General features: G+C 44.3%; 1 protein-coding gene across 4 annotated transcripts in view; it reads left to right on the top strand.

Annotated features, from left to right (window-relative positions):
- Positions 1-12,946, top strand: part of LOC108703181 (partner and localizer of BRCA2) — a 34,146-nt gene that overhangs the window by 19,986 nt on the left and 1,214 nt on the right. For 3 of the 4 annotated variants that reach the window (XM_041578142.1, XM_018239235.2, XM_018239234.2), the window contains 5 exons: positions 2,485-2,570; positions 3,461-3,622; positions 5,071-5,187; positions 11,666-11,753; positions 12,390-12,538. In XM_041578142.1, the coding sequence (XP_041434076.1) occupies positions 2,485-2,570; positions 3,461-3,622; positions 5,071-5,187; positions 11,666-11,753; positions 12,390-12,538 (602 nt within the window). The remainder of the gene's footprint in view (positions 1-2,484; positions 2,571-3,460; positions 3,623-5,070; positions 5,188-11,665; positions 11,754-12,389; positions 12,539-12,946) is intronic. The other variant, XR_005964524.1, reaches the window with a different exon arrangement.

The raw sequence follows: 12,946 nt of genomic DNA, 5'->3' as shown, positions 1-12,946 counted from the left end.
CAGACGATTTGTCCCTTACCATTTCTAAACCCCTTACGTCACTTCCAAATTTATATGGATTATTAGATAGATTTGGTAAAATTTCAGGGTTACAAATTAACCATAGCAAAACTGAAGTCTTAAATATTAATCTCCCCCATGATATGGAAAAGTTACTTAAACTAAACTTCGACTTCCATTGGCATCCTAATTATATTTCGCTATTAGGTATTAAATTGACCAGATCATATGATCACTTATTTAAATTTAATTATCCCCCACTGTTTAAGGTCCTATCCTCTCTTCTGGAGAAATGGAGCTCCCACCATATCTCATGGATAGGCCGTATAAACTCTGTAAAAATGACACTTCTGCCGAAATTGTTATACTTATTTAGGACTTTACCGATCCCAATTCCATCAGGACATCTTAAGAAGTTTGAATCCAAGGTATTAAAGTTTGTGTGGGCAAGTAAAATACCAAGAGTCAATAAAAATACTTTATTCCAACCTAAAGATAGAGGGGGGCTGGGTCTTCCCAAGCTATCCTATTATTATCAGGCTGCCCAACTAGCACAGATTCTTACCCTACATACCCGGGAGGATAGTCCTCATTGGGTGGCACTGGAAGGTGCATTTACAGGATCCTGCTCCCCTCTTGCACTTATTTGGAATCGAACAGATGGGAAATTTAAACAGACAAGCAGATGCTTACAGCATACCTTGAAACTCTGGGGTGCTGTTGGTAAACATATTCAGCTGAAAACTCCTGGAAGCCTATTGGCGCCCTTGTTCCAGAACCCACAGTTTCCACCGGGGTTACAAACATTCCGATTTAAGTGGTGGTTGGATAGGGATATTAGAACAGTGGGGCAATTATGTAACTCCTCAGGACCTCTGTCTTTACAGAAATTGATAGATAAGTTTTCGGTCCCTTTAACAGAAAGATTTAGGGCACAGCAACTGTATCATTTTGTCTCTACATATTGGCAGGTACAAGATGTGGATAATAGGGAGACATTTTTTGAAAACTGGTGCGCCCGATCCCCTAGAATACAAAAAGTGGTTTCTATGCTATATAACAAGTTTTTTGGGTCTTCTCCATCTTCAATGTTGCCCTATATGTCAGCTTGGCAAGAGGATATATCAAGGGAAATAGCCTTGGAAGACTGGGACCAGATTTGGAGTTCAATTAAAAGGTCATCTAATAATGTATCCTTACTAGAAACAAACTATAAAGTTTTATTTCGCTGGTACTTAGTCCCCACTCGTATAGCTAAATTTGTCAATACAGCAGACCCTAATTGCTTTAGAGGTTGTGGGGAGTCAGGTACAATGATCCACACTTGGTGGACATGTCCCCAGGTTAGGAGATTCTGGATAAGGATCTTCAACATGATCTACTCAGTCTTCGAGGTTTCCATCCCAAAAGATCCATTGGTGGCTCTCCTGGGTAAAAAACCGGATGCCCTCACTAATACCCAGTTTAGCCTACTTGGATTTATCTTACTGTCAGCCAAAAGAGCGATAGCTGGTGCATGGAAGCAAAAACAAATTCCAATAGAGCCAGTTAAATCCAGAATAGATTGGATTATGTCCCAAGAGAAAATGATGAGCATCCTTCAGGATACTCACTCGAAATTTCTAGTAGTATGGAATCCTTGGATTGAATATAGGTATGGATCGGGAATGCCAGACAATCTTTTATCATTATAATAGTATAAAAATACTTGTTCATGTGTAAATGTAAGCAGTTGAGGTGAAATGTATAGTTTTGGACTGTACTGTATTGGGGTTTTTTTTTTTTTTTTTTTTTTTTTTTTTTTCCTCTTTAGGCACTAATAGAGATTTGATCACCATGATTAACGAGAGTTTAATAGTAAGGTCATAGAAACCCTAGAGACACGGGAGTTAGTAACATGCGCCCTTTTCGGGCCTCTACTTGGGCACGAGTTTGAATCTAAGCACAAATTTTTTTTTTTTTTTTTTTCTCCTTTTTCACTCTCACCTTTTATTCTCTCCTCACATTTAATATTGATATGGGTCAGTTATATATGACCCTCTTAAGTTGTGGTACACTTTGCTATGATACCTATAATAATTGTTTAGGCCCCATATAACGTCATTAGTTAGGGGAATACGGTAATGTCACGTTAACTTGGTATTTCACTTTTTCCGTTCCCTCCCCCCTTTTTTCTTTTTTTTTTTTTTTTTTTTTTTTCCTTTTCGTTGTTTGTGTTGTAAGATTAATACTATTCTGTAATCTACAGTATTGTGTCTTGTCCTGTTATTTGTGATTTAAAATAATAAAAAGATTGAAATAAAAAAAAAAAGACAGCTAGGTGCCAAATTCAGCTTCTGTAGTGGAAGAACAAGTGTGGCCTGACTAAATCAATAAATCTGTTTTTTTTTTCCATGCGACATGTTCATTCTCGCCCATTGCCAGACCCTCTGCTGTTGCTGTGCATTCGGTGCCTGAGAGCTAATTACTGTCTCCTTATTGTAGATGCCCGTCATCCAGATACTTTCTCTTCCAGGAGAGAAGGACATCATGTGTGTGGCTTTGGGAAACCTTGAGATTCTGGAGATCCGGTAAGTACAAATATCTTCCACATTTTCCAGTCCCCTAACTGATGTGTTCTGTGGCATCTGTATTGCTTACATCAAATAAATGCTATCAGCTGTAATAGAAAAAAATGGCCACAATGTAAGCATTCAATATATACAGTATGTAATACATGTGCCTAATGGACTATAGAGACTCCATTTGAAACGGAAATAATAATGCACCAAAGTTATTAATGCACAATTGTACAAAAACACGAGACGCATACCTCCCAACTGTCCCGTTTTTCGCGGGACTCACGATTTTAACTGCTCAACCCGTAGTCCTGGATTGTTACTGAAATGTCACGATTTTCTCTTTGATCTCCTGCACTGAACAGCCAGAAAAATATACAAAGTTTCTAAAACATGATTGGCTTTTGGCAGAGAGCCCAGAATACGCGGCAGGTGCACTTAGATTTTAACATGTGTTGCAGTTTAAAATAAGCAAAGAAACAATTGTAACTATTTAAGATAAGCAAGTCTCTAGGGGAAACTGTGACTTGCAGCTTAAAGGAGAATTCAACCTGTAATAAAAAAAAATAATAAAAAACCTCCCTCCTACCCTGGGTAGACCCCCAGCCTACCTGCCCCTCCGGGCAAATGCCCCTAATTTTTTTACTCACCCCTACGTTCAGATTCTGGCCTTGGAGTTCACGGGCACCATCTTCTTTCTTCTGTCTTTTTCGGAAGTTTCGGCGCATGGGCAGATGGAGTATATTTCCTGTCCCGAGCCACTGCGCATGCAACAAAAGTCACAAAAACGGTCTAAATTTTTTTGGAAATTTACGTGACTTTCGGCACATGCGCACTCAAGGTATTACTATTCTTTGTCCCTGTTTTGGTAAAGCTTTAATGTTACTTTCTAATCTTTTCAGGGCTCTGTTTTCCTGTCCAAGAGGCTTGAGTTGGGAGCAGCGAGTGGTGAAACTGGGACACACAGAAACAGCACGGGGCTTGTCCAGGCTTCGACTAGTCTGCAGCAGTGGCCTGGGCCCAAACCAAGAAGTGGAAATCTTGCAGCTGTCGAGAAACGGAAGGTGAGGATGTAATGTATTTGCTATCTGACACCTTTATTTTTATAACCCTGATATATTCCTCCGTGCTATAAAGAGCTGATGGAGTACACCATTCACCTCAGTTCCTGCCCCAGTGGAGCTTAAAGGGGTTGTTCACCTTTAAATTATCTTGCATTACGATGTAGAGAGTGATATTCTGAGACTATTTGCAAATGGTTTTCATTTTTTATTATCTGTGGTTTCTGAGTTATTTCATTTTTATTCAGCAGCTCTCCAGTTTGCAAGTTCAACAACCTGGTTTATAGGATCCAAATTACCCTAGCAACAATGCATTGATTTGAATAAGAGGCTGGAATATGAATAGAGGCCTGAATAGAAAGGGAATAATCAAAAGCAGCTATATCAATAAATGTGTAGCCTTGCAGAGCATTTGCTTGTAGATGGGGTCAGCGACCCCTTTCTCTGGAGTCAGAAGAAGAAGGCAAATAAAAAAAACTATAGAAAATAAATAATGAAGACGAATTGATAAGTTTCTTGGAATTGGCCATTCTATAACATACTAAAAGTGCTAGAAAAGCTACTAGAAAGTGTATTGCCAATAGATTAGCCACAATAGTGCAAGCTATATCACTATATTTATTTTGCAGAATGCTTTACCATACCTGAGTAAACAGCTCTAGAAGCTCTCTTTTTGTTTAAGATAGTAGCTGCCATATTAGCTTGGCGTGACATCACTTCCTGCCCGAGTCTCTCCCTGCTCACTCATGGCTCTGGGCTCAAACAGCAGGGAGGGGAGAAGAGAGGCAGATTACAGCAGGGAGGGGAGAAGGGAGGGAGAGAGGAGCAAACTGAGCATGCTCAAGCCCTAGCCCTGGAGGTTTATGCTAAAATGATGAAGTCTGATACAGTAAGCTTTATCAGAAAGGTCTATATAAATACACCAGTAAACCATCAAATTAATGCTGCTCTGAGTCCTCTGTCAAAATAAATACAGCATTTCTTTACTTCTATTGTGTACTCATGGGCTTCTGTATCAGACTTTTTAGCTTAAACCTCCTTGCCCCGGGCGTGAGCATGCTCAGTTTGCTCCTCTCTCCCTCACTCCCTCCCTTCTCCCCTCCTTGCTGTAATGTGAGCCCAGAGCTATGAGTGAGCAGGGAGAGTTTCAGGCAGGAAGTGATGTCACACCAAGCTAATATGGCAGCTGCTATCATCATCATTTATTTATATAGCGCTGTCAAGATACGCAGTGCTTTGACAATAAACAAACAGAGGGAGCTTCTAGAGCTGTTTACTGGGGTACAGTAAAGCATTCTGCAAAATAAATATAGTGATATAGCTTGCACTATTGTGACTAATCTATTGGCAATAAACTTTCTAGTAGCTTTCCTTCTCCTTTTAAAATCTTAACCTCTATTGGCACCTTTACATTGGAACGTTGATTTCTGTTTGTCCCTGCTATTTTGCAGAATTATAAGGTCACGTACATTGCAGTCCCCGGAGGCAAGTATCCTGTCCTTTTCTGAAGTGAGGGGACAGGCAGATGCTATAGTTGGCTCCACGGTTGATAACAAAGTGGTTATCTGGTAAGTTATGAGTTGTATGTACCAAAATGTGTGTTTTTACATCAGATCTGTAACAGATGTGTTTGCCAATTACTGGGGGCTGAAATGTAATATGGGGTTATGCCAGGTCATTTATTATTTTGTACTATCCTGAATGTAAACTAAATGTGGATATTGCCTTATCCAAGGCCCGAATTAAGGCCTTGGGCTGTTAGGGAATAAGGGGTGTTTATTATATATTTTATTTAGGGATGCACCAAATCCACTATTTTGGATTCGGCCGAACCCCCGAATCCTTTGCAAAAGATTTTTCCTAATACCGAACAGAGTGGGGTGGGAAGGGGATAACATTTTTTACTTCCTTGTATTGTGACAAAAGGTCATGCCATTTCCCTCCCTGCCCCTAATTTGCATATGCAAATTAGGATTCAGTTCAGCCAGCCAGAAGGAATCGGCCGAATCCTGCTGAAAAAGGCCGAATCCTGGCTGAATCCCGAGCCGAATCCTGGATTCAGTGCATCCCTAATTTTATTATATAATATATAATCGACAACCAGAGATTTCTGCACTGAGCATGTGCACATATGTGTGTGTTTCTATATGTATGCATCCTAAAACAGGATTTTTTGATACTCACCGTTAAATCTGTTTCTCTGTAGTCATAAGGGGGACACAGGGACCGATGGGGTTAAGCTCCACCCTCCAGGAGGCAGGACACTTGGTAACAATTAATTAAGGGGCGTGCCGTGCTTGGCTTAACCCCGCACACAGTGCTCAACACTCAGTTTGTTCCAAAAAAAAATTTTAACCATTATAACTGAACTATAACTTATGACAGAATGAAAGTCAGGGATTATCCTGGACACGACCATCAGGTCAACGGCTCGTCCTAGGGCGGGAAGCCCTGTGTCCCCCTTATGACTACAGAGAAACAGATTTAACGGTGAGTATCAAAAAATCCTGTTTCTCTGTCGTCTTAGGGGGACACAGGGACCGATGGGACTTAACAAAGCAGTCCCAAAAACAGCAGGGTGGGACGAGCCAAATTTAACTGATTTAGTGGAAGATAGACTGCAACACCTTGCGACCGAGGGAGGCCTCAGCCGACGAAGTTTTGTCGAGTCTGTAGAATTTAGTAAATGTATGAACAGAGGACCAGGTAGCTGCTTTGCAGATCTGATCCAATGAGGCAGCATTGCGCCATGCCGATGAGGCTCCCATTGCTCTTGTGGAATGAGCCTTGACACCTTGTGGTGGTGTTCTACCTTTTGACAGGTAGGCTTGGCAGATGGTTTGTTTGATCCATCTGGCGATGGTAGTCTTTGATGCTGGTAGACCTTTACGAGGTCCGGAAGGAATAACAAATAGAGTTTGAGATTTCCGAAAGGGCTTTGACCGTTCAAGGTACCACCGGAGTGCTCTGACTACGTCTAGATTGTGAAGACGTCGTTCCTTGTCATTATTTGGATCTGGACATAATGATGGAACTATGATTTCCTGATTAATGTGGAAGGAAGACACAACTTTGGGTAGAAACGAAGGAACTGTCCGCAAAACTGCCTTGTCCTTGTGGAACACCAGAAAGGACGGATCACAGGATAGTGCACTCAGTTCAGACACCCTTCTGGTTGACGAGATTGCCACTAGAAACACAGTCTTGTAAATGAGCCATGTGTCGGAAATAGAACTCATGGGTTCGAATGGAGGGTCAAGTAAGGCCTCGAGTACGAGATTAAGATCCCAACCCGCGACGGGCGGTTGAAATGGAGGAATTACGTGAGCCACTCCTTGCCAGAAAAGTCCGTATGGTGTCCTCTGTTGCAAGTCGATGTTGAAAAAGGACAGACAACGCAGATACTTGTACTTTTAGTGAACTGAGTTTTAGACCCAACTGCAGACCACGCTGTAAATAGGACAACACTCTAGGCATGCTGAGTTCTAGAGGGGGCAGGTTGAGCTCTTCACACCAACTGTAATAGGAACGCCACACTCTGTGATAAGATTTGGAAGACGTGGGTTTACGTGCTTTTAGCATAGTTGAAATAACTTCTTCTGCTATCCCTTTTCTTCGCCAGATGGATGCTTCAATAGCCATCCCGTCAAAGCGAACAGTCCGGGATTTGGATGTGTCACTGGACCCTGGCTGAGCAGATCTGGTCTGTGTTGTAGACGGATCGGTTGTTCTATGGACATCTCTTGCAGATCGGAGAACCATGTTCTTCGAGGCCAATAGGGAGCTACCACAATTACCGTGATGGTAGATCTCCTGATCTTCTTGAGGACTCGAGGTAACATCGGAAGAGGAGGAAAGACGTATGCCAGGTCGAACGACCAAGGCTGTGTCATGGCGTCCCACTCCTTCCGCTATTGTGTCTCGGGAACGAGCAAAGAACCTTTGAACCTTGCGATTGGTTCTGGATGCCATGAGGTCGATCTGTGGGTAGCCCCAGAGATTTACTAGCTCCATGAATGCCTCCGGATGAAGTTCCCATTCGCCCGGATGTACGTGATTTCGGCTGAGGAAGTCTGCTTTTATGTTCGCCACTCCTGGGATGTGAATGGCCGACAATTGTACTTGGTTGGTTTTCTGCCCAACCCAGTATTGCTTGTGCTTCCTTTAGTGCAGCTTTGCTGCGTGTTCCTCCCTGCCGATTTATGTACGCCACTGTTGTGACGTTGTCGCTTTGGATGCGAACTGGTTTTTGGTGCAGGCGATGTGACCAATGGAATAAGGCTAGTCTTACTGCTCGCAATTCTAGTACGTTGATGTGAAGTTTGGACTCCTCGGGAGACCATTGACCTTGTGCAGATAGGTTGTTCCACGTGGCCCCCCAGCCCTTGAGGCTCGCATCCGTGGAAATTACACTCCAATCTGGGCTCGCCCATGATTGACCCATGGCCAGGTTGTCCATCCTCAACCACCACAGAAGAGTCTCCCTTGTCGTGTGGGAGAGGTTGATCACTCGCGACAGAGGACCTCCTTTCCAGGATGACAAAATGTTTGCTTGTAAGTCCCGTAGGTGAATTTGAGCAAAGGGAACTGCCTCGATGGTTGACACCATGAGTCCCAGTACTTTCATTGCCATGTGGACAGTTGGTCTCTGGTGAGATAGGAGTGACTGTACTTGATCTCTGATCTTGTGCTGTTTGTCTCGTGGAAGACAAACCATCTGTGTCATTGTGTTGAATTCCAGGCCCAAGAATATCATCTGGTGGCTGGGCTGTAGGTTGGACTTTGACCAGTTGATGGTCCAGCCGAATCTCTGCAATAGTCGAGTCGTCTTGCATAAGTCCTCCTTTGCCTTTTCTTCTGATCTGGCCTTCAGGAGAAGATCGTCCAAATATGGAGTCACTGAAATGCCTTGTAGTCGTAACGTTGCTGCCGTTACCGCCATAAGCTTGGTGAACACCCGTGGTGCTGACGAGAGTCCGAACGGAAGTGCCACAAATTGAAAGTGTTGATTCGCGAATGCCAAATCGGAGGTATTTTTGGTGGTGGATCCAAATTGGTACATGAAGATATGCGTCCTTGATGTCTAAGGACATCATGAGCTGTTCGTGCTCCATGCCTCGTATCACTGATCGGAGTGTTTCCATCTTGAAACGAATGGACCTGATAAACTTGTTGAGCAGTTTGAGATCTAAAATTGGTCGGAAGGATCCGTCCTTCTTTGGCACTATGAACAGATTGGAGTAGAACCCTGAGAATCTCTCCGGCTGTGGTACTGGTACAATTACTCCAGTATGTTCCAGTTTGGAAATGCATTGTAAGAATGCTCGTGCTTTTTGGGAGTGTGATGGAACCCTGGACATAAGGAATTTTCGAGGGGGTAGATTTGTGAAGTCGAGATGATAACCTTCCGTGACTATCTCGTTGACCCAAGCATCTGAAGAGTGATGGATCCATACCTCCCGGAATCGTAGTAACTTGCCCCCTATTTGTTCTAGCGATTCCGGAGGGGGTGCCCCGTCAGGCTGAGGTAGACTTATCTCCTGCGGGCTTCGTGAAGGTTTTGTTGGACTTCCATGGGGTGCGAGTTTTATCGTTGGTCTTGTTACGAAAGTGGGAGCGTCGTGGTGGACTGTACTTGCGTGTGTAACGTCCGCTTTGGCCACGAAAAAACTTTCCGCGTCTGGCTGTCCCCATGGACCTGCTCTTTGCCTGAGGAAGGAAGGTGCTTTTTCCCCCTGTTGCTTGTGAAATGATTTTCTCAAGTTCTTCACCAAATAATCGTTGACCTTTAAAGGGCAGTGAGGTTAAGGATTTCTTAGAACTTAGGTCAGCTGACCAGTTTTTAAGCCATAAGGTCCTCCGTGCCGCTATGGATAGAGCTGATGTTCGGGCTGTAATTTGTGAAATATCCAGGGTAGTATCACAGAGGTAAGCGGACGCCTCCGCAATTGTTTGCGCAGAGGACAGTAGGTCAGTTCTGGGCACTCCTTCTTGAATGTCTGTGACTAAAGATTCTGCCCATGCTTGAATAGCTCTGGACACCCAGGCTGAAGCGAGACAGGGTCTCAGGGTCGATCCAGAAGACGTGTAAATAGCTCTTAGGAACCCCCTCTAACCGTCTATCCGACGGATCTTTAAAGGCCGCTGCGTCAGTTACCGGCAATGTGGTAGATTTTGATAATCTGGACACGGAGCATCCACCATTGGAGGATTGGTCCACTTATCCACAAGCTCCTTGGGAAAGGGGTAGGATTTTGAAAATTTCCGTGTAGCTTGGAATTTTCGTTCTGGATTGTTCCATTCATCTTGTATCATGTCCGTCAGCTGGTCATGCGATGGAAAAACTGTTGTGGACTTCTGTTGTCTCTTGAACAACCTAGATGTTTCAGCTTGTTTTTGTGCTTGAGAAATATTAAGTACTTCGAGCACCTTTTTAATGATGCCATCCACATCATGTTGGGAATCACGATCTCTCTCACCCTCATGATCTTCCTCTTCTTCCCCCGAGGACTCGTCTGAAGGTGGTATTTCGCCTTCTGATTGAGAGGAATTTTGTTCTGCCGACAACTCGTCGGAAGATACATGTGCTAAGGAATCGGTCTTAGAGTCATGAGAACGTTTGCGTTTGCCGCTTGGTCTGTGACTAAACTTAGCCAAGGCTTTTCCTAGGGTATTAGCAATGGCTGGTAATCCTTGTAAGGATGCTAAGGACTGAGACAGTTGAATAGCCCAGGAAGGAGCCGGTAGATCTTGCACCCGGCTGGGCCCCGGCTGTAGAGAAGGGCTTTCTGACCCAGGATTTTCTGTCTGTGTCTCTGTAGGAACAGGGTTGTTGGAAGAAGCATTTTGTGCCCCCTGCCCCATTGAACAAGATCTGCACAGTGGCTCGTTCTGACGCCCTGGAATCTTAGATTGACACTTTGTACAGGCAAAGTAAGTCACCATTGCTGTTGTGGGTACTCTCCCCCCCGCCCTAGTGAATAATCCCACTGGCCTACCTTCTGCCATTGGATATCACCTGAGTGGAAAGTAGTGTGCGAGAGCTGAGTCAAGTTCCAGCTGTTGCAACTGTATTTATGGAGCGTGGATAATTTCCAACTACTCCGCTTTTGCCACCAACTGAGCTCTAAACTAGGAGTATGCCTTGTGGAGCTGTGTTGGTCTCTCCCCTGTGCGTTCCGGCGCAGCCAGCCAGTCCTCTCTGTAGAATGAGCGGGGACAAAATGGCCGCTGGAACGCATATGCGTTCCAGCGCGAGCGCGATCCAAAATGGCGACGCGCGCCAAACGGAACAGGGCTCTGCAGGCGCCGGACTCCCCGCCCCTCCTCCTAGTGCGTGCGGATCAGTTCACTCTCCCTCTCCCTGCCGTCTGGCCTCTCGGTTCTACACAATGCGCAGTGTGCGCATTACAAGTAGGGAAGCCAGCGTGTCAGTGCCTGTACTCGGCTGCAGGGAGAGGATGATGCAATGTCTTTTCCCCACTCCGGTTCCCTCACTGAAGGTACCGGGGGGCACGGGGGCACAGAGCACGGGTGGCGAGAAGAGGAGGAGGGAGGTATGAGGGGGGGGGGGGGCGGAGGGGGTTAACAGCTGGTGCCACCGTAGCAGGGAGGTTACAGGCAGGTGCCAGCGTACTTACCCAATGGTAGGTTCACAACGGCCAGACCCTCTGTCAACCGAATGGAAGCCAGGCACTGTCTGGATGGTCGGTATAGCCCTCAGGCTAGGTAATGACCCCGGTGAATATTACATGGTGGGGGCTAACCAAAGGATACAGGCAGCCCTGTTCCTGGTATCACCCCAGGTGCCAGCCTCAGCTAGCCGAAGAAATCTTTCCCCACAGGGAAAATCCAACCTCCTGGTAGCAGGACACTTGAAAAACTGAGTGTTGAGCACTGTGTGCGGGGTTAAGCCAAGCACGGCACGCCCCTTAATTAATTGTTACCAAGTGTCCTGCCTCCTGGAGGGTGGAGCTTAACCCCATCGGTCCCTGTGTCCCCCTAAGACGACAGAGAAATATTTGTTTCTATTCTCTTTACTTTCAGGAATGGTGTGACAGGGCAGCTGCTGAGCACCATAAATGTAGGGGGACTGTGTGGTGACTCGGCTTGTCTGAGTGCATTTTCCAACTCTGTAAGCAGACTTGTTTTTATTTTCCTGCAATTGTTTTATTGTTTGCAGTAGGGATGCACCGAATCCACTATTTTGGATTCAGCAGAACCCCCGAATCCTTTGTGAAAGATTCGGCCGAGAACCGAATACTAATTTGCAAATGTAAATTACGTGTGGGAAGGGGAAAATATGTTTTATTTCCTTGTTTTGTGACAAAAAGTCACATGATTTCCCTCCCTGACCTGAATTTGCATATGCAAATTTGGATTCAGTTCGGTCAGGCAGAAGGTCTCTTCCAAATCCGAATCCTGCTTAAAAAGGCCGAATCCTGGCCGATTCCCAAACTGAATCCTGGATTCAGTGCATCCCTTTGCAAAATGACTTCAACTTACTTCTCCATTAATTATTCCAAATACTAATTAATTGAGTAAGTTGAAGCAATTTTGGCAATTCTTAATTGATTCAGGAATCGGTGTCTATTAATTAAAATCATTAATGGTCGGCACGGAATTGATTGGTATCCCCATTTTTTTAAGAGTTTTGAGCACTGTGCGCTTTATTAATTGATTAACCTATAATGAGGGGGTTTAATTATTTATTTTTTCTTTGGAATGTATTTCTAAGTATGCCTGAATGTATTGCTTCTGTTTATTTCAGGGTTTGCTTTTCCTGGTCCTCGCCAGTCCTTATTGCAGCAGCTTAGAGGCAGCAAGGAAATGCATTTTTAAGCTGATCGCAGCCAATCCCAAGAGTGAACTTTGTGCCCATGTTTTGTCTTACACACTGCCTGAAGGACAGGATGGACGGTAAGAGATGTCAATGGAAAACCTAGAGTACACTTTATGATTATGTTAAATTGTATAAATAATATTTTCAATATATTCTTTATCAATTTTGTGGGTCAAGTCCTCTTTTGATGCTCATAACAAGGTCAAAGACAGTCTTTATCCCTAAATTTAATTCTGACTTTGAAGTTTGGGTTCACCACCCAATAGACAAAGCTCTTGGCCCCATTATGGGTACCAGTTCATCCCCGTATTTTGGAAACCACTAGCCTATAGTTTATCTCACTTAACTTATCAATAAATTCTGTAAAGACTTTCAAATAAAATGCCCAGGTTCCATTTCTGTCAGTCGGTGGCTGGAGGCAGCAGCTTGGAGACATGCTAGGAAATTATTTATGTAGCAGAATCCCTAGAAGAACAGCTGCTGGG

The sequence above is a fragment of the Xenopus laevis genome, chromosome 9_10S (assembly GCF_017654675.1).
Source record: "Xenopus laevis strain J_2021 chromosome 9_10S, Xenopus_laevis_v10.1, whole genome shotgun sequence".
NCBI classification, from domain to species: domain Eukaryota; kingdom Metazoa; phylum Chordata; class Amphibia; order Anura; family Pipidae; genus Xenopus; species Xenopus laevis.
This window is presented reverse-complemented; position numbering and strand designations above follow the sequence as displayed.